Here is a 26,987-nt window from a genome sequence, read left to right as displayed (position 1 = left end):
CCCCCCGCCCGCGGTACCGGAGCGCCCCGCCCCCTCCTCAGCGCCGGCCGTAAAGCGCCGCGCTGGCCCCAGCCCCCTTTACGACACCGGCTGGGCCGCAGCTGTAGCCGCCGCCGCCGCCATGTTCGGTGCGGCCGAGGAGGACGACGCCGATTTTCTGGCGCCCGGCGGCGGGTGGGTGGCGGGGGGGGGGGCCGGGGGGGCCTGAGGCGGCTCGGGGCTGCCAGGACCAGCGGGACCGGGGGGCTGGGGGCGGGCGGCAGCTCCCGGGAGGGGCCCGGGGAGCGGCGGCGGTGTGCCCGGTGCTGTTACAGTAACGTGACAGCGACCTGCTGAATATAAAGGCAGTCCTACTCGTTACTTTGAAGTAAACTATTATTTGTTTTTTGGTGTTGCTTCGTTCCTTATTTGTCCCTTACGTTGGTTTTTGGGGAAACGAAACGCAGTGGTGCTGCTTCGCCCGGCCTCTTCACCTAAAAGTTCTGCTTTTTTCCAAAATGCGGTGGTTGCTATTGAGCCGCTTAACGTGCGTCGGTTTTTTATGCCTAAAGTGATGGCAAGCGCCTTGTGTGCGATGTAACTTCCAACTAATGGCGGTCCTTACCTACAAAGCCTGGGTTAATAAGGTGAATTTAGTTCGTTTTTTACTTCTAGTGCCAGATTGGCCTCTCTCTTTGGGCTGGACCAGACAGTCTCAAGCCAGGGAAATGAATTCTTCCAGTACACGGCACCGAAGCAGCCCAAGAAGGGGCAAGCAGCAGCTGGTGAGTAGCGGGGCTCGGTCCCCGGGAAGGGCAGGGAGCTGCACAGTATGGGTCATGCGGGCTGAACGCATCCTTGTGGGGAGCAGCAGTGCAAGCAGCTCACTGAGCTGTTGTTTAATGGTGTTATCTTCCTGTAGTGCTCTCTGTACACCTGGGTTACTGGTGTCCTGCAGTGACATTGGACAACCATTCTTTGTTTGTTTCAAATTCTCTTCTGGAGTTACGTTTCCTTGGCGGGAGGAATGTTTAGTGGCGTTGTCAGTGGCCAGTAAATGTGGCAGTTCTGTGTCACCAAGAAAGGTTCCTTCTTGCTCTTCAGCAGGTCAGGCGGCCCAGAAGGCACCCGTGGCCCCAGCAGCTTCAGGAGCGCCGTCGGTCTTCGTGGCCACTGCGGTTCATGCTTATCGATAGTAAGTGCGGCACTGGCTTTCTGCAGTGCCTCTTAGAGCCTGTGTCTCTGGGGGCCTGGGACCTAATCATAAGGGAAGATATTTTTGGATGAGCAGGAAGAGGCATCTCATGGACGTAGCGTTTACATCTCACAGACACACAAGTCAATGAAAATTTCTGCTCAGGAAAGTTCAGTTATTGTGCTGCAGTTCAGGGTTATGTAGTTAAATAAACAGCAAGCATTCTGTCTCTGCCTTACAGAGAACTGCAGCCTGGGGTGCTGGCCTGATGTCTGGACCATTTCTGGCCAGCTCTGTCAGATGCTTGTGTCTCATTGCTTGTGGAAAACTGAGGCATGAGCATAGAATGACAGCAGTAAACTTCTGTTTGTCTGGGAGTGCTGTTGTGGAAAGGCTTACTTGTCCCGGGTCCGTGCAAAGAGCAATTTTCAACTCAAACTGCACAATGTGTGTTCCTGTAGTCTGTGGGCAAGCGAGGAAGCTGTAGTTTCTTCAAGCTAAGAAAGGTTGCCTAACGTTTGAGCGTGGGGAAAGGGACTTGAACTCTAAAGAGGAAAAGCTTGGTGACGGTAGAGAGAGACCTGAGGCAGGGACAGTTCTGCAGCTGAATATCTCACTTGTCTTCCAGTACAAATGGGCAGTACTTGAAGCAAGGCAAGTATGGAGCAGCTGTAGTGGGGAACCATGCCACTAAAGAGGTGAGAAACGCTTCACTGTAATATTTTTCATGTGAAGAGTACGCTGGTGTGAGGCAATGTTTCTCTGAGCCCACCAGAATGTTGCTTTTGATGTTGGAGGTCTTTAGTTCCACTGCAGCTTATGCCTGCCTTCTCTCCTGGGATTATTTATGGCTCAGTCGTTTACCTCGCTGACATCTTTCTTTTTTACAATTCTTCCCACTTAAGCCCAAAATGTTTTGCAGTGACTTGGGCATTGCGTGTGTTTTTGGAAGTGATTTTCGGTATTTGCTTGGAACCTCTTTGACAATGGGATCATAAATCTGTGCACATGGAAACTGATATGAAGCAAGACCTTTTAGTAGTACAGAGATGCTTTGGTGAAGTCCTGTTATTTTGGTAGCAAAAATCTCTCTTCCCCACTCCTTCCTTCCCAAGTACTCCTGTAAGAGCATGGCACTGGAGTGCCCAGGAAAGGGATGTATTTAAAGCATACACTGGATATTCTGATCCATCCTTGACGTCGCTATTTATAGCGCGTTTCCTATCCCCATTGTCTCACAAAGTTCCTTCTGCTTTGGCAAGATGGAAAAAAAGTGTTTTGGTGCGCTACTACCCGAGCAGCTTTCAGGTGTGCCGTTCATGGGGGAGTTAGGAAAGATGGAGACAGCAGAACGAGGGCAAGGCAGCCCTTCAAGGCAGCCCTTGTGCTACTGCAACCTGCGCAGCTGTGAGCAGGTCGCTGGTTACTGCCAGGTCTCTGGCAGTGGTGCTGTTGAGTGAAGAAGCCTTGCTACATGTGCAGAAAGGGAAGTAGAGCCAAACATGTCAATGCAGCGTTACCTCTGCATTCCTTAGCGCTTGGAAAACTCCAACTTACTATTACTCCGTCTTTTACATCATATTATTCCTGCGCATCATGCACTTCTTATTGAAGGGTTAGTTTACCATCTTTTTACGCAGCAACGGGGGGAAAATGTGGAATTAGTTGAAGCATCTTGCTTAATGCACAAGAATTATTTTTGAACCACTTTGTTTATCTGCAGGAATAAAGCTCGCATGTTTTCAAGCATCTTTAATAGGTGTTACAACATTATGTTAAGTACAGCGTTAAGTACTTTTGCTGTGAAGATTGATGCTACAAGCTGTATTTGGCAATACTGTAGTGCTAGGCTCAGAATATGACGAAGCACTGAAATCTAGAATTGAAAGCATTGAGTTTGTCTGCTTTTTTTTTTTCCTGCACAATTCTTTATGGAATCCAGTACAGGATTCTCCTTTACATCAGTCAGCAGCAACAGATCGCATCTGCAAGGATCCATCCAGGCTTCGTGCTCACGGTAAGACCCTGGATTAGAAAAGCATCCAGTGCTTTGTGGTGTTCAGAATCAAATTCTGTTTGGTGTGAAATGTTTTCTGAAGTCTTAGATTATAGCCTTTGGGATCAAACACCTCACTGACATAGCAAGAGGTGTCACGGTGGCAGGGAGTACTGCTCTCCTAATATGCGTTGCACAAGAGGCTTACGTCTGCCTTTTGCAGAGCCCTATGAAATCAGTGGATTTCCAAAGGGAAGTACGAATGCTCTAGGAGCTGTATTAGTGCCTCTAGATCATTGAAATGTTTTGAGTTTTGCAGTTCTACAACAGAACAAAATTCATCTTGCTAATAATTTATAGTTAAGTGGCTGAGAGAATACAGCTGAGCAAGCAGATGGAAATGATGGTGAGGAAGTGCTTCCTCTCTGAAACCTGATACTCAGCATTTTCCTGATAAGAGCAACTTAGAACACTGTAAGCCTTAAAATGTAAATTCTCAGGAAGTTCTGTTTTCTTCTGGTTTTACATAAAAATGGTGTTTTGATTTGCTGCTGTTAGCTTGTCGTTAGGCGATACAGAATTTCCTGGTTGATAGGTAGAAATTCTGCTCTGAAATAGTAGAACTTCAGTCCAAATTTCTGAGCAGGATTCTAGCTTGCTCTTTAGTTCTATCAGTGTGTTTTAAAAGATTAATGGGTTATGTAGCCAACTAATGGTAAAATGAATTTTTTAGGATTAAGTACTGAGTGACTCTTCTGGTTGAATATGGAAGTCTAAATGTAATCAAAGCTTATGAAAAGGAGATTTCTTGCAGGTAATGTCAGTATAGTAGAGCCTAGCTTCAAAGAACCGTCACATTAAAGCTGCAGCAACTATGAAGAACGTAATGCTTGCTCAAGTATTTCAGTTATAACAATTCTTCCATTATAACGAGCACAGAAATAATCTGCATTCTCAACTTGGGTGGTAATGTGGCAGGATTCTTCTTTTACCTCTACTTCATCTCATTAGCTTTTATTTTAAGCTTCTGTTGGATGCAGTTTTTTTTAATGATGTTCTATTTTAATTGAATACATCTTTCATGTATAACGTAGGACTGATTTCCTTTCCCACAGGTTCAACCCAACAATTACAGTACCTTCTATGATGATCAGAGACAAAACTGGTCAATCATGTTTGAGTCAGAAAAGGCAGCGATGGATTTCGGTAAACAGGTAACTGCTCGCTCTGTGCGAGGTATGACTTGCTGCCTGCTGTTTGAACTACAGGCAAATGAAGATGTACCTCTAAGAGCACGTTATTGCTGAAAGGTGAAAAAGTTTTACTTTTCCATTGAAGTTCAGCTTTGAGCATCTGCATAATGGTGACTGAGGCAGGTTTGTGAAGAGCCTGGCTGAGGTTTGTTCATCAGCTACAGGCCTTCTGGAGACAGGGAGCCTGTTATTTCTGGTAGATTTTCTGCTCAAGTTTGCTTTAAAACCACCAGTTCTATAGAGCATAGAGGAGGGTATTTCCTTCTTACATAGCTCAGCAAAATTCAGCACAAGGGAGCATGAAACACCTCTTGAATGCAGCTATAATCTGGGCTTGATCAGTATGGTAAGAAATGCATCAGATTTGTAGTGAGTCACAGTGGAAACTGCCTGTCTTTTAATGGCCAGAGATGCTGATAAGCCTTCCTTTTGCAGGTGTGCATTGCTAAGTGCAACAGCTCCCCAGTGCTCGATTCAGTCCTCTACCAGGATCTCCTTCTTGGAGAAGGGCAGGGAGTCGAAGGAGGGGACTCTCTGGAGGTTGCCTATACAGGCTGGCTGTTCCAGAACAATGGGCTTGGACAGGTAAAGATGTTTCTGCCACCTACTAATGTGTGTGTGTGTGATTTGTCTCAGGAAGGAACCTGCCACCTCTGTCATAGTATTGGTGCTTTAAAGGTTTTTTAGTCATTTATGGCAACTTTTTGAGGTCAAGTGTATTACCTGTAGAATAATAAGGGATTCCATTACCGTTCAGGTGATTGAAATGCTTTTAACTTCATAGGTGCTCTGACATTAATACTAAACAAAGCGCTGACAAGGGCCAGTGAAGCTACTTATGCTCCTTTGGAAACAGCTTGGTGAAGGGATAAGAAGAGGACTGTATGTCATAAAGCACATCTGCAAATGATAAATAGATTGTTTTTGTGACCTCTGCATCTGTGTCCTATCCGGTTCCTTTGTAAAGAAAGGCAAAAGATATACTTCGATATTCCAAAGCACTACCTTTTTTAAAACACTTCTGGTTTAACTGTTACTATGATTTGTAGCAAAGGGTTTTTCATTTGCATCCACCTTCAGTTGTATCTTTTAGCAGTTAAAAAAAGGCTTTCTATTTTTCATCTTTGGGGTACTTTGTTTCTTTTTCTTGGCCTGCTTTTCAGAGATTGGCATGCTTATCTCCATAAACCCAGTGATACACATGGCAGAGCTTACTTCTAATCTCCTGTAGGAGTTATTCAGCCACCCATGTCTGAGTTCAATGTACGAAATGTCTAGACAGTTCTGTTTGCATAGTGTGTTTTAGTTGGACCAGTCCTGTACTGACCATCAAGCTGGAAGCAATTTTAAAGTCAGTCTCCAGCTGTCATTCACTTCAAGAAATTGTACTGTGCAATAGACTAGAAACTCTAGCCATGCTCTGTTTTCTGTTTTGAGTTAATTTTGGAAGGTAGCAGGAAGGGAAATAGTACATAAGAAATCATAGAAGCTTATGAAGTGTGTGAAGTAGTGTTCAGAATCTTTCAAGAGTTGGGAAATCCATGTGATTTTTGTTTGTTCTTCAACTCTCTAGGTATTTGACTCAAACATTAACAAGGACAAGTTGTTGCGCCTTAAGCTGGGATCTGGAAAGGTCATCAAGGTAGAACTTCTGGAATTTCATTATAATAAAATTGTCTCAAATCTTTGAATTACTGAAGACCTTGATCAGGATTCTTATATGCTCTTTCTGTTACATGTTTCATTTGGTAGGAAACACTAATGGTGACTCACTCAAAGTGGTGTGTTTTCTTAATTTGCACAGGATAGCCAGGTCTCCTTCTCCGTGGCAATGCTGGGAAGTTGTCCAGCTTTGAAAATAGGAAGCTTCCCATTTTCAAGAGCAGGTTTTGGTGTGGGGTGTGTTTGTTTTGTTTTCTAGACGTAACTTAATTACTTAGAAACAGGGTCCACTGAGACCAAAGAGGAAAATTTAAGTTTGAGAAAAAAATTAGTTCTCCCCACTCATTGTGCCTCAGAAGCAGAATCATAGAATAGAATCATAGAATATCCTGAGTTGGAAGGGGACCCATAAGGATCATCAAGTCCAACTCCTGGTTCCACACAGATCTACCCAAAAATTCAGACCATATGACTAAGAAGGTCAAATAACTCCTCTATCCTGTCTGGAAGAAGGGCATGGAAAGGTCAAGACAACTGACAAATAGTAGAATGGTTTCAGAAAAGATAATACCACTGCCTAGAATGGTTTTTTTCCAACTATAAGTCAAAGTGCAAGTATACTGACCATGTAACAACTTTTCAGCCCAGGTACTCCCTTTTGTTTTTCAGTAAAATCAGGTTGTGAATCAGAGATGTTCTTGTTCAGGTCACTTCCATCACCTGAATAATTCATATTTGACTTATAATAAGTTGTTCTTTAGAGGTGTGCTATTTTTCTATTTATTTTTTTTACTATGCCTCTTGTTATTAATGTTGTCTGGCTGCGGTAGTCACCCTGTTAAATGCTTGCATCTATTTAATAATTTGCATTGCTCTGACTTCTAAACCTCCTTGCCTGTAACTGTTTTCTGTGGGTGCTTTCTAATTCTAACCATAGCAATTAGGAATTGATCTCTCAACAGCTTAGAATCCTGTTCTTTCCCTGAATTTTGAGAGAAATTGCCGCTGTATCCCCTGCCAGCTACATGCAACTGCAGAATTTCTGCATGCAGTGTGTAGTTCTTTTTTCCAAGATAGTGTGATCTGTGGTAGCTGCTTAAGTTATGGCATGTAAAATTTGAACCAGGGTTCTGGAACTGTATGGAGACCTGGAAGCCTACAGCCTTCATGTTAGAGATTGCTATATCTGTTTGGTTTTATTATGAACATGTCAGAGTCTGCATCTTCATGCTTCATTTAATGTTGTAACTTGTAATAGGCCTCTATGACCCAACACAAGATACAGTTTTAATGCTGCCACTATAATGAGTAAGATTTTACAAGCAGTTCTTCATATGTCTTCTGAAATCTCCTATAACCGGAGGAGTAGTCTTAATCAGTGTAATTAAAAGAAACTGTAATGTCACTAATCAAGCTGTTTGCTTTCTATTTTCTGGTGTCTCTGAATACCGAAGGGCTGGGAAGAAGGAATGGTGGGGATGAAGAAAGGAGGACGACGGTATCTCATTATTCCTCCAGCCTGGGCCTATGGGACTCAGGGAGTGTCTGGCCGTGTCCCTCCAGACTCTACTTTAGTTTTTGAGGTGGAGGTTAGGCGGGTGAGTGTCTCCTCTCAAGTACTTATTTTACATCTACTTTGTGGTTGTTGGGTGGCGGCATCTGTCTGCAAGGTAAAAACCAGCTGTTGGCATGAGATCTATAGCTCAGAAACTGTTATAAACCAAATACCTCAGGAAGATGCATATCTTTTTAAAATTAAAATTTAAAAAAAAATCAACACAAATCCGTCTAGGCTGTTTACTAAGACGTGTCTGTTCTAACTGTTCTGGGATCTCTTCATTGTCTTATTTATGGGTCAATTTTTTCAAAAATCTCTAAATTGTGAGGAATGACAAATTATAAAGACTCAGCTCTTCCAGTTCCAACTCAGTTTTATGTTCTTACTTGAAGTGAATAAACTTGACAAAGGAGTAGTCATCAGAAGTCAGTAAGTTGCTGAAAACCCCTTTGGGGAGCCCGGAATAAGTCTTATTTATGTGCTTCTTAAGGTGAAGCTGGTAAAGGAAGGCTCTGGTTCAGATGGACAGAGTGTTAGCTCAAGGGATTCTCCTGCACCTTCTCCAGTACCCAATTCAGATGGCTTCTCTGCAGATACTGCTTTATTGCCTCCATCTACGATACCTCCAAAGCCTGGGTAAGCAGGAGCATGGTTAAAAACAACTTGCTGCATTAAAAGATGGTAATGCTCTTAAACATCAGAGACAATGCTGTACTAACACATCACTTGGCAAACGTGGGTCCTCTATGTGCAAACTTAGTGCCATCAGTGTGGCAGAGGAATGCTCGCCAATGAGTATTGTGTGATGAGTATTGCGGGAGGGTTTCTGCTCGAATGCTGACTTCCAGACTTAAAGAAATCGAAATGGGCACACAGGAAAGATGTTAGTGATCTACAGTATAACTGAGATCTAGCATTATTAAGCTGTATAGGTACTGTTACAACAGCTTTCTCATCTCAGGTGGCAGTATAGTTATAAGTTTGTTTTGGGTCATGGCTAACTTGTTTAATTACAAATTTTACACTGACACTTGTTTCTTTAACTAAATGGGCCAGTTGTCCTTTTTAGGCAATAGTTTTCAAGTTTAACTGCTTGTTGTTTTCTTGACACAAATAAGTAGTTTGTTGTTTGACTTGGATACAATTGTTTGTACAAGCACGTGGCCCTTACTGGAACTGACAAAATCGTTTTTCTGTAATCAGATATTCCACAGCTGTACAACTTCCTTATAATAACATTCTGAAATCTACAGGTAATGTTGCAAAGTATCTCCAAAAGTAAGCTAAAGAAATGTAAGAAAACAGTTCTGCAGGGGGAGCTGTATTTGACCTTATTTATAAATGCAGAATACTAAATCCTAAATTGCATCTTGATTGATCTCTAATATTAACACATCTGTTTGACTTTTCAGGGAGCCAGCTGTTCGAGCCAAGTCAAACTCCATCAGTGAACAGTTAGCAGTAAGTGTTTTATTTCCTGACTAATTTGAAGCCTTACATAGGGAAGCTTAGTTAATTTCAACTTTGAATTCAGTATTGCTGAAGATAAAGTGAGCGTCATGCAAGGTATTTTCAATGTTCGCATTATTAGCAGTAGATTAATATCTTGTTTTTGAAGGGGTTAGCAGAACATGAATCTCAGCCCCAGTTCTGAGTCCCAGTTCCTACTCTTGAGTACAAAGTTACTTTGCCCATGTGGATACTCACAAAGCCAGTTGTCTTCTCAGATAAATGGACAAATTTAAAATGGTTAGTAAAGAGTAATTGGGACACTTAACATAAGTTTATTTAGCTACATGAAAATAAGATTGTGTCTGAGGATAGAAAGGACTGCTGAACATCTTGCTTAATTTAGAAAAAACTGTTCTTAACAGAAAACACTTTTCCACATCACTTCCTTACTATTGCTGTGTTTTGTGCAGGGATGGATTTTCTATGTAATGGCAGTAATGTCAGCCCAGAAGGAGAGTATATGAAGTAATCCAGATTAACAAATCTGTAGTGTTATCTTGCATGTTTGTCAGTGATTGGGTGGAAAAAAACTTTCTGGTTGAAAGAACCAGGTTTGTATAGGCGAGCTTTAAGTGTGAAGTCAGTGCCTTTAAGCATTTAGCAGGATTAGACTCCTCTATTTTGTCTGGAAATACTGGGCTAAGAGGCAAAGGAAAAGTAACTGTAAACATTTTCTTTCAGAATCCAAATGTAGCAAAGGCGAAGTTAATTTCTCGGATGGCTAAAATGGGACAGCCCATGCTGCCTTTCCTTGCCGGGACGGCAGGTAGTCAGCTTGACTCCAGTGACTCAGAAATAGAGGTACATTAATGACTTCAGTGTGACTTCTTTTTTAATATTTGCTATGTGACTTCCTTAAAGTAGAATCCATAGCAATGTCTATTTACGCAGGGAATGCATGTTCTATTTCTATGGCAAAAGATTTTAACAATTCCAGTATTCCTGTCTCGTTCAAATGGGTTAATTGGATAACACCTAGTCTCAAGTGGTCTTGAGTTCAAAATGTTAATTTGTTCTTTAACATTCATTTTAATACGTAGAAATGTTTTTAGGATCCAAATACACAGAGAGGGGCATCGCAGCCAGTAGCTTCATCTTCCATGAGACCATCACAGCCAGCTCATGCTGTACTGCCTACAGTGTCACCACAAGGTAATATGCTGGCGAGGCTGGGTTTTGTATAGAGAAATTTATCTTTGTTGCAGGCTTCAAATACAAGGGCTGTTTGAGTAGAGGATTGCTGTCAGGAACTGCAGTAGGAACTGATAGATAGCTTCTAGTAAGAGTTGCTGATCCAAAGCTTCACTGGTAGACTAATTCATAAAGCATGATACCAAAGCCCTTGGAGTGCATCTGCATTGTCATCTTGTGTACGCTGCTTGAGGAAAAGCAGCCACGCTGCAAAGTGTGTGAGCTGCCCTGTCATCCCGTCACTGTGTGTACTGGGGTGGCACTGAGATTTCTAGGACATCTGAGATTTCTATGGATTGTAAATGAAACAGTTATAAATCATTTTCCATTAGACAGAAAAATCTTCTGTTTGAAAATGATGGAAATCATAGCAAAGAGCATTAGAAGGCTAGCAGTCCTGGCATGGACTTGACCTGTCTCTCCATGATAAAGTAGTAATGTCAGCTACTGGTCAGCTGAGCAGTCTTCAGAGTCAACCTGAGTAACATCTTGTGTCAGTCAATTCAGAGCATCTTTGAGTGGAAAAAGTTTACCTAAATGGAATTTGTGGTTAGGAGTGAAATTTCTGTGAAAGACAACTCTCTTCTTTGGCTGCATTTGATTTTTCACAAGACTGCAGATGGGATTGTGTTAAATTTTTGTCTTTTTAGTGATATTAACCATGAGAAGGTAAACTATCTCTAGCTACTTTCTGATGTCCTGGATTTCTTTGTTCCCTTTCAGTACCTCAAGCATCTGGTTCTGTGCCTCCAGTATCTTCTGCTGCTTTAATACCTGCAACAATCCAACCCCATTCAGTTCTGCCTGGCGGATCACAGGGCTTTCAGGTACCAAAATCGAATCGAGGAGAATATTAGCACTTCCGTCTCTTCTCAGAAGTCCTTCTTGTCCTCTCCATTGCTGGGAGCAAGGACTCTGTAGCAACACGTAAGGATGAGAATCCTAGGCTGCTTCCTGAGACTATTTGGCATTCTCAAATTTCAGTCACGTGCCTCTTAGATTTTGATTAGAAAGGGTTTTTGTATGCTGATGGCTTCTTAAAGATGAACTAAGAATTAACTAGCCTTTTTCAATATCAGCTTTTGTAGTGACTAAAACAAACTTCCAAGTACTTGTAGGGCAGGTGAAAACTGCAGTATTTTAGTTAAGGTTTTCCTCAGTCATGGTCTGTTTCTCTGTGAGAGCTCACTTGCACACTTAACATGTTTGCAGGTCACTTTTCATCCAGCAAAAGAATAATCCTTTTAAAAGGCTTGTGGTGTGACCTGCTTGCTAACAAGGAAACTTCTTAGGGGCTTAACACACACTAGGTGTGGTTTTTTTAGAACAGATAGTGAAGACTTGGAACAAAGCCATTGTACAGATAGTTCTATGAAGTATAAATCCAGGCTTATTATCATACACTTTTTTAGTTATTTAACCTATTTTCAGGAGGTTCTGGAAATCAAACAGTGGTCTATACCATGTAGAAGCACTATTTATTTTGGAAAGGTACAGATTGAGAAAACATTTGATAATGAATAAAAACAGTATGTAAAGAAAAACTGGCGTGTTGCTTTGGCTTTGTTTTCCTCATGTTGAAATTGCAGGAGCTGTGGCAAGTAAGTAGAAAAAAATGAACTTTTCTGAGTAAATAGAAACAAGTCATTAAAGTGAAGTTTTAGCTTCACAGTGATTTGGATGTATTTTTTTATTTTATTTGAAAGTTTAACCCTGTTTTGAAATCTTAATATAACTTGTTCCAAGTTTCAAGATACTTTTTTTGCTTTCCTGAGAGAGTAAACTGATAGGTGTTTAATGTGTTAATGAGTGAAGTACTCCTAGCATTTTTCGATCTATTTAGCTGCTTCTGACGAGCACTGAGAAGGGAAGTTGCAGTCAAATTGTGTTGCACTTTGTGAGCCTTACCTAGAAATACTCTCATGTTCAAGTTAGCACAACTTCAAAGTACCCCACATCCAGTGAGCTGTTTCTGTGCCGGTCTTTGCCTGCCACAAACACAGGGTAACATGCTTTGGCTTAAGCTTCAGTGAAGAAGGTAACTTACTAAGCTGTAATATGAACACATACCTAAGCCTTTAAAGAAGAGTGCCTTTGTTTTTTTCCTTTACTATGACTGTTGTGTAATTTGACTTTCTGCTCCATACTCTTATTTTTTTCTTTCCAAATATCATCCTTGTTTTGGGGTTAAAAAAGACATGAAGACCTCTTAAGTATGAGGGGGAGAAAATATCACAATATATTCTTATCTGTTGAATTTGTTCTGCAAGCCATATCCAGGAATGCCACTTGCTTACCCCCAAACTGCTACATCTGCTTCTCAGCTCCAGCCTGTAGGCCAGCTGTATCCCACACCTTACCAAGGTATGTTTAAAAAGTACATGCTTTACAGAGGCTTTTAATACCAATAGTGAGCTCTTTATAATGGTGATCTGGGCAGTAATGGTCACATACGCTTTTACTGTCTGTAATGCTGTACTGTTTCACAAGTCCTTATTTTTAATACCAATGAGGGGGAAATACTTCCCAGTAAATATACTTTTTCTTAGCTAAAGGAACTTTGAGCAGTGTGAAAGGGGAGGCAATATCTAGGTGTATTCCCAAGATTATGTATTATTAAAGGTGTTTTATAGCTGATGCTTCCAGTTGTGAATATAACTGTAAAAACAACAGTAACTGTTTAGTTTCTAATAACTATCTAGAAATGTTAGGCTGACGGGGGAGTGGGGAGGGCAGGTGTGTGGGGCAGTGAGGGAAAAATAGTGGTCATCCGATCTGATAGGCGGCAAACTGCTAAACATTGCTTTTGGTACATCTGTATGCAGAAAATTCTCCCTTGTGACTGTAGTTCTCTCTCTCCTTTCCATTCAAGCACCTGGGGATGTTACTTCCTTTTTGATGACAGAAGCTCGGCAACATAACACTGAAATCCGAATGGCTGTTAGCAAAGTAGTAGATAAAATGGATCATCTGGCTGCAAAGGTAATGTGTGACATAGACAGGCTTGTTAACAAAGTTGGTGCAATGTCCTCTCCAAACGTAGTCTGGGGAGTTGGCTCTGTTTAAATGCCTACATTAAGCTTGTAAGCATGTCCTAACTTAATGAAAATTCCAGTACCCAGTATTATCAGACCTTAAAGTGGTAGCAATTCAGCTACTATGCAAAAGTTAATACTAGCTTTGGGGAAGGTGTTTTGCTTATTTTTTTAAATGTCATATGCATTTTGTTTGGAGAGCTTCAGTGCCCTTCAGGAGATGTCACAGTTGATGTCGTAGCATGTGCCCTAGAGCTCATCAGACAGAAAGGTGAATTGGCAGATGTCTGACTCTTACCTACATCCATAAATTCATTTCATCTGGCTTGATTTATCCCTACAGGTGGAGGAGTTGAAGAAACAAAATGCTGGTAACACTTCACTACTGCCTGGTATTTCCTCTGTTACTATGGAAGCCTCTATGATCATGAGCAACATCCAACGTATAATCCAGGTAAGTGTAGGCAGCCTTACTTGACTGTTTACTCCATGAACTGGAGCCCACTGTATTATTCCTAATGAGGATACCTATATGGGTTTGGCCCAAATGTACATCCATCATTGCGTTCTATTTCTGTGCGGCCAAAAACAGCTGATTAGGGAAAAGCATGTGGTATACAACAATTTCCATCACAGCACACATGTAGGCACACAAACATGCTATTCTGGCCTCCCAACAGTTAGTTTGGGGACTTTAGGAGCCAGAGTTTATATGTTTGTATTTAATAGCCCTTGATAGAGAATTCATGTGAAAGAAACTCAGTCTCTTTTTAAACTGGTAAACATTTAACCCACCACATCTTGCAGAAGTGAGTTTCACAGTGGAAGTACCATGTTGCAAGAACCATCTACTTCTATTCGTTGCTACCTGTCTTCTGCTTTGTAGTTTTTCTAGGCAGCAGCTTTACAATCTTTTTTTTCTTGAGGGTGAAAAAGTCAACCAGATGCAATATTACCAAGTACATGGCTTGGCAACCACTGTCTTGTTCCAGGATTCCTGCTGAATTTAGCATGGTGCCTTTTTGTGATGGCCTGTGATTGCCACAGGAGGTGATAAGCCTCACCACTGTACTCCATTTGTACAGGACAAAGATTTAGGCAGTGTTATAAGGAAGTCTAAGTTGAATATTCATGTTAAGCTGTACTTTAGGAGAATGAGAGACTGAAGCAAGAAATATTTGAGAAGAGCAGTCGGATTGAGGAGCAGAACGAGAAGATCAGCGAGCTGATTGAGCGAAATCAGAGGTAAGGAGTAAAGGATATGGTGTGTCTGCATTTGCAAAGGGTATCTAGCTTACACATACTTAGGCATAACTGGGGGGCGTCCTTTCTCTAGGATGGAGATGTTCTGATTTTTTTTTGTACTGATGTTGTTTTTAGCCCTCTCTGTCCTTGCATGGTTTATTTTTTGTGGGGTATATCTCCAAAGTTAGGATTTACAGTAAATGTGAATATATAAAAGGGAAAGATCTTGAGCCATCTTCTTTGAGTGTGCTTTCTCTGTTCCTAGGAGTTATTTTGCTTTTGCTAGCCTTTTAGTAAAATGGAAAGAGTTGTACAGGAAGCTGTGTTCCTAGTTCCAGTGTTGTATTCCATTAAGTTTAAGAAGGGGAATAATTTCTTCAGGGAAATAGCAGAGGCCAGTGGTTACCAGATTTTCAAAAATCTTGACTCTATGGTAGGAACATTAAACTAGTATCAGAGAGGTGGAGCACATATCTGAACAGATATAATCTGGGCTGAAAGCCAGGCACACCCATTCCACTTTAAGATAACTTCCTGGTGCAGGACGTTGTGCAGAATCATCTGGGACTTCTCATTAATGAAAGCTGGTTTGAAGTACTGCCTTTTGTCTGATCACCTTTTGCTCCGTGTCCTTACTTACATAAATGCTCATTCCATCTACAACTGTTCACAGATACGTCGAACAAAGTAACTTGCTAATGGAGCAGAGGAACCATTCACTGCAAACAACGAATGAAAACACACAGGCAAGAGTGTTGCATGCAGAGCAAGAGAAGGTAAAACCATGGTGACAGCATAGATTTGTCAGCAGCCAGGAAGGGGGCTTGTTGCAGTAAAACCGGCTGAAATCTCTTTAGTCAGATCTTCTGCAAGGCCACTGCAGTTCTCAAATGATGTTCTGAAAGCAGTTTTGAAAAAAATTTGGGATGTTCTAATGGCTTTCATGATAAAAGCAGCACAGAGTATTTAGATCTTTGTGCTTTCACAGCTTAAATATTCTTAGTTTAAGAACAGTGTCTTTTAACTTCATAGGTATATGGCCAACATGTTGAGGTATTGTGTGTGCCGTGGGGCTTTGGCTGAAAATGCACATCACTTACTTAGTTGTGCTGAGAGTTTCTGAGGAGTTTTTTCTTCTATTTAACTGACATAAAGATTGAGCGTAGCTATAAGAAAAATAATTTCCTACTAGGGCTTCTTCATTCTGGTTTTGATACACATTTTATAGCAATCAAAAGATACTGTCTTTAGCATAAAGTATTGTGTTTTTGAGTAAGAGGCTACTGAGAGAGAGCTTCTTAAACCAGTTAAATCGACTTTTTATCCTGTGAAGTGCACTCATAACAGCCTAACCCTGGTATGCCAGCTTTGAGATCTGTAATTGCATGGTGTCTTCTATGCTTTCTCTAGCAGCTTAAAATTATACTAGGCTGAGCCTTGCACTGTGCTCCCCTGCTGAGCTGTGCATCTCTCCAGTACAAATAAAATTGTTTGCTCTGCATGAGAACCATGACTTGGTGCACCTAAGTGTGATGGAAACAGCTGCTCTCAAAAGTGTGCTAGCAAGTCTGTCTGTAGGGTAAAAATAAAGTAATATATGGCTGATGCACATCTGCTGATATGAGCAGATGAAGGTCGACTATATTTTTCCACTGAGAGCCCAGGTTGCATACCTATAACTGGGAGCGTAAGAGATTCTAACCAAGTCAGACTGAAACAAATACAATTCTTTTCTGTCAATGAGCACAACATCCTGCTTGCATGAAAAGTAGAAAAGTAACTTGGGGAGAGAACGTCTTCTAGAAGTATAAGATAAAATCTTCAGGAATCTTTTGGACATCATCTGCAGTAGGACTCCACTTGACTGAGCAGACACTGCCTAGGTGACAATACTATTACATGAAGAGACTTCAGGCTAGACTAGGCTAGAAAAGCCGTGACTTGCACTAGAGAAACTTTTCCCTAGCTTTGAGGGAGGATTGACTGTAAATCTGAAGCTTGGTGTTCCTTCCTCTGTCTTTTATCTAACATAGTGTATTCTGTGACTGCTGCTGTGGACAGTTGCACGTGTAGTTTTTGGTAAGAGAAACAAGGAAGAGAATTTTAAACTGTTTTATCTGTTCTTTACGTAAAAATTGGGACTTGCCATTTATTTCATAATAAAGGCCAGGCATCTGTAGACAGGGTCTCTGTGAAAAATATTAGTAACTTGCTGCTTTGGGGTTACAGATCTTTGACCCTGGCAGAGCACATCACAGCTTTCAATCTAGGCTTATGTTCCGTAACGATTGGTAGTGCTCCGCACTCTCTACTGCAACAAAATAGTAGTCACGTGTAGGACCTGCTGACTGCCAGTCTGCTGACTGCTCCTCTGTAATCCACGTGGTGTGCGATGTATCTGTAAGGATCTCTTTAGATTCTTTCTTTTTAAGCAAGGCTTTTCTAAGTTTTTACAGTCCTTGGAAAAATTTAAGTGCTTATCTGGCATGTATCAGGCTCCTGTAATGAAGCATTTAGCTTTTCTGATGATGATGAATGTCTCTGCCTTTCAAGTTGTGTTCTTAACTCTTCCTGTTTCCTGTCACTGCTTTCTCTTCCTAGCACATGCTGCCAGTGGATCGGGGCTGGGACCAGGTGAGGCAGTGTCTGCTGACTGTGTAGATGATAGCTGATTGTGCCCTAGATAGTGCCAGCCCAGCTTCCTCTTGAACTGACTAGAAGAATTGCCTCAGATCTTAAATTAGCACAGATCTTCCACTCAGAGAAAGGCTTTATAGCTGGCAGCGTAGCCACTGGCCCCCTCGTTCTTGGGGAGCCCTTTTGAAGAACATTGTCGCATTGCTGCTCATTTCACCTCCTCTGTGGGAGAAATAGGATGTGATCATATCAGATCAGGTATGGATCACACATTTTCACTACTTGAAAGTTGGAGGCTGGAGCTGAGCTAGTATAGACATGAAGTGTTCCCTGCAGAAATGTAAATCTAATAATAGTTCCTGGCATAGAATTTCCTCTTTACTTTTCTTTGCGTGCCCTTAAAAATAATAGCAGGTGTCAAAATAACCTTTAGATATGCTGTGGGGTTTTATTTTGTTTTTAGCATGCTAGAAGTCAATATCCTGAAATGTGATGAGATGTTTATGGAAGCAAAAGAAGAAAGCAGATCTGTCTTTAGACAGTCTCTGTCAAAATGGTTCTTAAAAATTAATGGTGTAGAATCCCAGCTCTTGAAGTCAGCACGTATTCATCTTTGCCATGTTTGGAAACACTTTGCTTACGGCTCTTCTCTGCCAGAAGGTGGTGGTCATAGTCTGTAGTTTTCTCATGGAGATGTCTCTGAGAGAAGCTCCAGTTCAGGAGAACTTACTGGTTTCAAAAACCATGAAAGCCTGTTAGGAACCCAAATGTAAGCATAGATATACAATCTGTTCAGGTGTTCCCTGCAGCAAGAGAGATTTTCTGACAGATGTAGTTCTGTCTCTGCAGAGCATCCTCCAAATCTTGTGTATCCCACACAATAAGAACGGGAACATAGCTTTTGCGTCTGTCTTGATGACTTGAGCCTCTCCTAACATGTTGCTTGCAAGTAGTCTAACAAGCTCTATCAGTACCTGGTTTTCCATGAGTCACTGACTTTGAGCAATACTAAATTTAAACAGGTTAACAAATTACTGTGAGAACCATGCTCCAAAATGGCAGCATTACACATGCAGGTACCTCAAGGTGACTACATGCTGTGTGCTTGGGAGAGAAGGTGCTTATTTAGCTGGAACAAGCCTGTGTTGTGGGGCTTTTCAATGATTTGTAAGCTTATTGAGAATAATTAGATCTTACAGTCCAGGCTTTTACTTGCATAGATACTGTCATAGCATGACAACTCTGAGCAGAGCCACCAGCACTGGTAATAGTCTTAAAAATATGTTTAAGCTTTCCTGGGAACTCCCTGACGTAAGTTAATATGATGAGGTTATTGGTGGCCTAATGTAACTCTCTAGTCAGTCTGGACAGGTTACAGCTGAACGACTCTTGGTAACACGGCTAAAGGTTATTAGTACCTCTTCAACAGGGAGGTGTCTTCTAGGAGCTGGATCTCAGCACTTGCCCTGATAAGGTCTTCTGTACCTTATCAGTTCTTCCTGTGAGAACAGTTCTGGCGCCTCCTCATGCTTTTTTACCCTGTTATTTTCTTTCTTCCCCCTTTTTCCATGCTCTGTGATACAGGCCAAAGTTGCGGAGGAGTTAGCAGCTGCCACAGCACAGGTTTCCCAACTGCAACTGGAGCTGACTGCCCACAAAAAGAAGGAAATGGACCTGCGGAAACAGCTCTCTGCTGCTCTGCAGGAGGCAGAGCGACATGAGACACAGCTCAACAAACTGCAAGCACAGTTAGCAGGTAAGACTTGTGCTTGTTCTGTGAGAGCTCCTTAATGTCATTCTTCTTCCACTTCTGTAAGTCATAGGGTTTTTTTCTTCTGGGGTGTTTATTCCTGCTTTCCCTAGGGTCAGTCACAAGGGTATCAAAGAATATAAATGCACTAAATTGTCTGAAGGGTATGTGCATCCTTGCTGCTGCTAACAGGACAGTGGGCTGAATTGATGAACAAAGTCGGTGTGTCACAGGGGTTCCTTTTGTAGAAGCAAGCTCTTGGCCTTACTGTCTTAACATTTTAGAGAGGAGCTAAATTTTCTATTGGTTTGAAAAGTTCGGACAGAGGCTGAGGTATAAACAGTCCCGTTTCACAGAAAAAGCTCTTAATAAATTCAGGCTCCTGCTGTACCTGCTGCAGATAGAAACCGTAGGTTTTCTCATTGTGCAAGAGATGCACTGTTCATTTCTATCAGTCTTAATCTGAAACATAATCTGAAACATGTAGTGCTGAAACCCACGGTAAAGCGTGTTTTTTGCAGAGCTCCAAGAAGCCTCTGAGGACACTCAGACTAGGTTCAAAGCTGAGAAGCAGAGTCGTAAACACCTGGACATGAAGATTACTGCACTGGAAGAAGAGCTGGCAGACCTAAAAGTAGAAAAGGAGACTCTTGAAAGGGTATGTCCTGTGCCAGCCTTGCAGAGAGGTTCACAATTTCAGCTCTCTACTTAAAAAATAAATAAATAAATAAAACAAAACTTGATCTTGCTTGTAAATGCGTAGGTTAAGTGAATCATCTGCAGACAAGGATCCCTGTGCTGGTGGATCCTCTGTGTTTACATGTCCTTTTGTTTTCTTACCTGATAGTATGCTAACCTTCCTATCTATAAAATACAATTCAGCTTTGTTTTGAAACATGATTCTCTCTTCAAACAAGCTCTTTAAGCAAAAGGAAGAGAAGCTACTTTTGTGCAGTCTGGCCTATGCCTGAGTCCTGTTCTATATTGCAGAATCTTGCTGAGAGGAAAAAGAAATCCCTTTCAGAGAGAGCTCAAGCAGAGGAAGAGATGGAAGAAATACGCAGGTCGTATCAGCAGGAACTGGACAAGCTTCGACAGCTGCTGAAAAAGGCGAGGACTTCGACTGACCAGGCAGCAGCAGAGCAGGTGAGGAGTTGTGGGAGCTTCTCCAATGGGTGTCTAGAAAACTTGAAGGAATCTATAGGTAGAAAATAGTCACGAAAACTGCTCAGGTAGTGAAAGAATGAAAACATTAGCCACTTGCTTTTAAGGGTGAACTTTAACATAGGGTTCACTTTTTTGTCTTTCTGAAATATCCTTGGTGTGTGACACTACTTCTGACTCCAGGATTTACACTGATGTCTCTCTAAGGAAGGGCATGATTTGAGTAGCCTGCTGGGTCCCAGTCATTCTCTGACTTGAGTCACAGGCTTCTGACTTTGCTGCAAATTTTGATGCAGCGGTGATGCAGACTGGCACACAGCATCTTTAGACTGTCTTAAAGAGAATGTCAATCTGAGGAAAGGAGAGACCTCAAATTCACCTCCCAGTAGAGAGATGAACACATCACTGCTGATGTGTGGAAGACTGCTTAGAAATACGCCAAGAGACCTGAAGTCTGGGCCAGCCCTTTAGGCCAGCCTGCAGAATTGTGGCTGGCATTGAACTCTGAGAGGTGTGGGCAGGAGCTGATGATGGCTGCTGTCTTTGTGTAGGCATTGCAGCCTAGGGCAGGAGATGTTGCTTTCCCACCTCTTGTTTGGGCCCTAAGCTTTCAGGCAGCTATGCAAATACCAATCAAATGTGTTTGTTTCTAATGATCTCTTACGTGATGGGCAGCTATCGCTCATACAGGCAGAGCTGGAATCCCAGTGGGAAGCCAGATGTGAACGTACGTTGGCCTCGGCCAAGGAGCAGCACGCCAGGCAGTACCAGGAGGTGTGTGAGCAGAGAGACTCCCTGCAGCAGCAGGTGTCCCAGCTGGAAGAGAAGGTAAAGGGCTGTTCCTTACTGCCGGAATACAGCGCTGAGTAACCAGTGACTGTAACCAAGTCTTCTGCCACCCAATTGTGGCTTGACTTCGAACTTCTTGACTGCTTGCGGAATTTGATCTAGTCCACAGGATGTGTCCAGACTTGCATCTGTTACACTGGGTTGGTGGGTGGGTGAGCTGGCTATTGCAACCCTTGAGTGAGCTAGGCCTGAGATGTCAACGCTGACAAACTAAAGCAACAGCTGTAGTCTCTTCTGCTTGTCTATACAGTTATATTTCTGCTCAAAACCAGTTATTGAAATAGTCTTGAATTTGGTGACATTGAAAAGGGCTGTAAACTGATGGGCTCTAGTTCTTGTCTTTCAGATTGGGGCTCTAAAACACTTGAAAAAAGCAGAGGAGCAAAAATTGTCCGACCTTCAGCAACGTTTGGAACAACTGGAGTCTATCAAAGAGAAGGTGAAGGGAATAACACAGCTGAATGAAAATTGTAGTGCAGTAATGATTGGCCTCAGGACATGTGTCCTAAATAACAAGAACATGAGTTCAGGAATATGAGAGGGAAGGAAAAACTCCGTGTTGCTTCCAGCAAACCAGAACAGGCCAAATGATGAGACCTAGCCCTTCTTTCACTGGCATCTTAATAATGCCATGGCCATTCTTGGTATTATGTGAACTGGAAGAGTTAATTACATGGTTGGTTGTGCATCTCCAAGGATTTGGCTGTGTCTGTCTGTGCTTGGCTATATTTGGATTTCTTTACTTTGCTGGTGTTACTTTCAGTAAAGTCTTCTGCAACTCTATAAAAGCCCTGCTTTTGAGTCCACACTCAGCAATTCGCACCTCGCTTTAAAAAAAAAGTTTACCAGGTTTACTATTGAATTGAATTTCATTATGGAGCTGTTCTAACTTTTGTTTCTCTTTGGCAGTATTCAGCCTTGCAGTCTGATGTAGCAGTACTGAAGGCTCACTATGAAGAACGCATCCAAGAACTGGAGAAGGATCAGGACAGATCTTCACCTGCAGACTTCACAGAAGAAGTGAGTTTGACTATAAAAATTTTCTCCTTTCTGAGCAGATATATTTACCCCCAAATTATTTCTCTTTGAGCAGAGATGAGAAGGAAAAACAGATAAAAACAGCCTTACCATTTTCTTTGCATTTTTCTCCATTAAAAAAAGCACCATGGCTCTGGTAACAGGGTCCATAGAGGAGCAAAGGACATCTTCCTGATGACCACTGTTGCTCTTTTTAGTTTAAAACCTTAAGTCTTAAGTTTAGATTGAAAATCTGAAGTAATAACTCGAAGTAGTAAGGGAGAAGTGCCTGCCTTGGGTTTGTACAACCTGCTTCCATTTTGGAGGAATGGGTTTGCTGTGTAGGTAATGGTTCTGAATTAAATGATGTGATGCGTTCTGCTTTGTTGTTGGAATTCCTGATTTGAAAAGTAGTGGATTGTTTGAAACAGCATGTGTTTGCTTGGGTTTATTGCTCTTCTGCCTGGAGAAGTATCTGTTCTTGAATCAAGTGCTTCACATGTTAGTGAATTGTATCTCTTTCCCTCTTACTCTTTTCCAGGTAAAGAAAATAATGAATGGGGTATTTCAGTCTCTTCGGGGTGAATTTGAACTGGAAGAGACCTACAGTGGCAGGACAGTTCTGGGTGTTGTCATGAACACTATTAAGGTATAACAGCAGTAAGGGATATGAGGTGGTAAATGTGAGAAATTAAGGCTTTGGCTAAAACAAAAAAGTGTTGTGAATCTGAAACAGCTGAAGCAGAAGTTTGTGGGTGGCGAAGCAGCCCGGCAGTAGGAGAACATACAGGGATCTGTGATGGCTTGTCTGTCTAGTGTATAACCTACACTCTTTCTGTTCAATTTCTTAGACTGTAACACTGCAGCTACTCAACAAGCAGCAGGAGAAATCAGAGCATGACAGTAAAACAGAAGAACCTGGAGCAGGGAGGCCGGAGGGATCGCTTGGAGCAAAGAAAGACCACGAAGAGTCTGTGCAGCACAGCCCTGCACAGGGTCACTGCTTGCCCAGCTGGTCCTGGAGAAGTGAGCACAGGCTCCCCGGTGTGTGACCAGAAAGGTGAATCTGCACCTCTGGTTGCCGGGGCCAGGATGCCTGAGGAGCAGCAGACAGCACAGAGCAACGGGGTGTCGGAACAGGAGGAGGTCCCTCAGGAGTCCCTCTCTTCCAGAGCAGAGTCCTGCCTAAATCCCGATAAGCAGCCTGAGCTTGCAGAACAGGCTGTTCCCAAGGTGGATGAGGACTTTGTCCTAGCTGGGCAGAGGCAGGAGAGCAGCCCCATCAAGAAAGCTGAGACTGAACGCAGTCCCTCCAGAGTGTCTTTGCAGGCAGAAGTTGCGGAACCTTCTGTTCTAGAAACCGGGTCTGGAGAAGTGGATGTGGCTGTGCCTCCAGAGGAGCCATCTGCAGAGCAGAAGGCAGAGGAGCTTGTGGGAGGCTTAGAGCCCCCTCCCTTAAGTAGTGAAGGAGGAAACTGCACAGACCTGTCAGATGGAGCTAGTTCTGACCAGGAGCCTGCTTCAGTATCCACAGCAGAGGAAAGCTCAGCTGCCATCAGAGAAATCCCACAACAGCAGGAACTGGGCTCCAGCCCCAGGCAAAAAGATTCCAGGTAAGGTATGACTGCGGGGGTCACCACAGTCCTGTCTTCCTGCTGATCAGCTTGGACTGGTGTGGCAGCACCGAGGGAGGGGTTCAGCCCCACCAGTGGCTGGCACAGCATGCGTGCAGGGCTGCAGTGCCATCACGGTGCTAGTCCTGGGAGGCACAACCGGCTGCTGGCGGAGCGCAGGCTGTCCTGGGCACCCTCTGCGGGGAGGCAGTTGCAGAACCAGCTGGTAGCTGGGTGGAGGTGGTGTTGCCATTGTCCCTTGTGAACGATTCCCAGCTGAGTGCGGGGTGTGTGCCGTTCCTCTGGGATCTGCTATAGATGGCTGCCAGGCCCCGTTACTGAACTGTCCTGCACTGGCAAGTAGCACGTGCCTCAAAACCCTAAGCAGTTTGTCTGATGACGAGGCTTTTACATCATTCTTAATATAACATGGAAAAGGAAGCTAAGATCCCATAGTCTGCAAGTAAACTGTTCTTTCTTTGTAAACTGTTCTTTCTTTGTCTTCTAGCCTCTTTGAGGATGACAACTTCTTTAAAACAACATCTCGTAAACCACTGAAGCCTCAAGTTCCCTCTGAAGAGGAGGATGAGGAGGAAGTGGTATGTATTTGTCTTTCCACTACACTAAACTAATTCATTTTCCCTGAAAAATCCTTCCTGTGGCAGCAGGTGCTCACTGGCTCCTGCCTGCTGAGCTTGGAGCTTCGATGCATTCTCTGTATAAATTTTCAGAGTCTGGATTTGTTTCTTGTTGAGCTTGGAGTTGCATGGGCTGAGGTAGTGACAACAAACTCCTGCTGGCATGACATTAGGAACTCTTCACAGGTTAACTGAAAGGTTTTTAGTCTTCCTCTCTCCTATCCCTTTAGCCTGTAGGAATCTCCTAGAAGATTTGTATGAGAAATACAAAAACATCGATAATGAGGCTCCATAAAGTTGATGAGATCTCAGAGCCTGGGTTGCATAGCAATTACTAATTACTGGGAAGCTGTTAAGACTGACAAATTTCTCCCTGTTTTGACTTCCAGAGCATGAAGGGGCGTCCCCCCTCCTGCTCCGCTCTTTGCTGATGACGATGATGATGATCTGGACTGGCTGGGATGAAGAGCTGGCTGGTGAGCCTATGTGCCCTCTCCTCTGGGCACGGTCTCTTCCCGTGCACTTAGCACTTAACAAGCTGCAGATATGGGACAGTTGTGAACAACCAGGGACTTCCCAGGCTATTGTACTGCAAGCTGACAGGGCCTGAGAGCAAGTGTCTCTGGTTTGCACTCTTGGGCACTCAGACCCGTCGTTCTGACCCGACAGACATGCGCAGAGGGTGGGACAAGCTGCAGGAGCTGACCAGTCTCGCTGCATGTTTGTATTGCTGTCCTACTTCTGCGAACCGTTGATTCATTAATCTGAAACGTTATGCAAATATGAGCTATGTAAAGTGCTTCCGAAGAACGAGTTTGGCAGGACCCTGCAGTAGGTAACTATTTTCATAAAAGTCAGACTAAAATTTCCTCTCCTTCCCCAGTGATGATCTTGGAATTTTCCTGTTAGTCCCCAGCGTTAGGCTCTACGCCTCTGCACCACCTCACCTCCATAGGCTTAGAGTGCTGTGGGATCTCCAGCTGAGATGCAGGCGGATGCTTCCTGGAGGCTGAAGGCTCTGCACAGGCAGCTTCTGGAAACCCCAGGGGCTGACAGGTTCAGGTTGGTGCTGTTGTACGTTCAGTGCTGCAGCACACGTGGGCTCGCTGGCCTGCAGCCTGCTGGGGGGAGGCACCCTTTAGTGGTACTGGAGGTCGGGCTCTGTTGGGCCGCTGCTCCCAGCCCACAGGTAGCACCTGGTAATTGCTGTTGTGAGGAGCCAGATCCCCAGCTGTGGCTTACGGAGGAGCTTGAGGCTCACCAAGGCCTCACGAAAGTGATTCAGTGCGCAGCCTGTGCGGACAGCTCATCTCTTCTCTGTCTGCATGCAGAGGTGAGGTTTTCTCTGCTGGGTTGTGCAGCACTGCCAGAGAAAGCAGCAACACAGATGTGTAACGTGCTCTTTTTCAGAGAAAAGCTACTGTAGGCAGCCAAACCCCTCTCCTGTGCCTTTTTCTCTGCTGCTTTAGGTGTGATGAGCATAGCACAAGTTAACCTGATGGTGGCTGGACACGTATAAAGCAGCCTGACCTGGGCTCTGCTGTGCAGCCAGGGCTTGGGGTGTAAATTCCTGTAACTTCTCTGTCTAGGTGGAGCTAGAGGGGAGAGCAGTGAGGACAGACAGCTGGGCAGCCAAGTTGGATTTCTCATGGCACTCTTATTTCTAGGCTCACTGGCACCTGATGCAACTTAGTAGAAGTAGTTCATACAGTGTCTCTAAAACAAATAGCACCACCACCCTCTTCCGTTAATAAAAATCGAAGTTTTTAAAATAATCCTGCCACCATTTAGTTTCCACTGCCTTCTCTTGTCCTCTCCAAAGTGAGTTTGATCTCTGCCCTCTTAAATGCCATTGTCTTGGGGAAAAAAGAGTAAAAGTACTGGGTGTTCCTTTGTGTCAGGATAGCAGTCTGGCAGGTCCCTGTCCCTGCTTTGCCCATTGTATGTGGCAAATGGCCAAGCACAGAGCCCAAAGCCTGTGAGACAGCCAGCCACGGGGCCGCTTGTGTCACAGGGTGAACTTTAGCTTAAGTTTCCTTGAAAGCTGCTCCAGGAATCAAAGAACAGAATAATTATTCAGTGCTGAACCGTGACAGGGTGTGAAACCCTGACCTTCTGGGCCTCCTTCCCTTCTGGGGCTTCCCCCTTCTGGGGCTCCCTTCCCATGTGCAGGTCTGAGCATAAATACTGATGGGGCCTCTGGAAGCCCTCTCTGGGGCAGTGTCCTAGTGCAGGTCCTGACTAGTACTAATACATTCCACTTCTTGTTTTCTGATACAGATAAACAACCTGAAGGATTTGCATTTCACTTCTTGAAAAATAAAGTGCAATTAAACCTGTATCTTTTGTTTGCCTGGACTTTACTTGAGTCAGGATGCATCTATCTGTACGCACTTGAATACTGACTTACATGGGATTCAAGTTTGGTCTAAAAACTCTTCCTTTGGGACCGTTCTTACTGTTAAACCTTTCTCATGGGGGACAAAAGGAGTTTCCTTTGTGCTCTGGCTGCAGCTCCTCAGGCTGTCACATTGTAGGGACTGGGGTGCAGAAACTGAGGCTTAAAGCAGGTGCAAGCGTTTCTATGTGGTGGCAATTTCCTGTGCCTTCACCCATACCTACCCCTTTTTTTTTTTCCTGCTGAAGCCTTAGCACCTAAGCTGAGTTGTGTTTGTCCTCTGTACCTTCCTCTA

General features: G+C 43.3%; 1 protein-coding gene across 1 annotated transcript; it reads left to right on the top strand.

Moving 5' to 3' along the window:
- Positions 1 to 28: 28 nt before the first annotated feature.
- On the top strand, positions 29 to 26,633 carry FKBP15 (FKBP prolyl isomerase family member 15). Its single transcript, XM_066980522.1, is given in 32 exon segments — positions 29 to 174; positions 655 to 764; positions 1,084 to 1,174; positions 1,803 to 1,872; positions 3,117 to 3,191; positions 4,286 to 4,384; positions 4,859 to 5,008; positions 5,997 to 6,065; positions 7,540 to 7,683; positions 8,134 to 8,279; positions 9,056 to 9,104; positions 9,837 to 9,956; positions 10,208 to 10,307; positions 11,070 to 11,173; positions 12,617 to 12,710; positions 13,219 to 13,328; positions 13,725 to 13,835; positions 14,532 to 14,626; positions 15,300 to 15,402; positions 17,228 to 17,260; positions 18,848 to 19,019; positions 19,535 to 19,671; positions 20,004 to 20,159; positions 20,853 to 21,005; positions 21,373 to 21,465; positions 21,936 to 22,046; positions 22,585 to 22,692; positions 22,895 to 23,041; positions 23,043 to 23,656; positions 24,165 to 24,255; positions 24,684 to 24,698; positions 24,700 to 26,633. Coding segments are annotated over 32 exon segments (3,783 nt in total). The 5' UTR covers positions 29 to 121; the 3' UTR covers positions 24,760 to 26,633.
- The last annotated feature ends 354 nt before the right edge of the window (positions 26,634 to 26,987 follow it).

This window comes from Anser cygnoides, chromosome 20 (genome assembly GCF_040182565.1).
Source record: "Anser cygnoides isolate HZ-2024a breed goose chromosome 20, Taihu_goose_T2T_genome, whole genome shotgun sequence".
NCBI lineage: Eukaryota > Metazoa > Chordata > Aves > Anseriformes > Anatidae > Anser > Anser cygnoides.
This window is presented reverse-complemented; position numbering and strand designations above follow the sequence as displayed.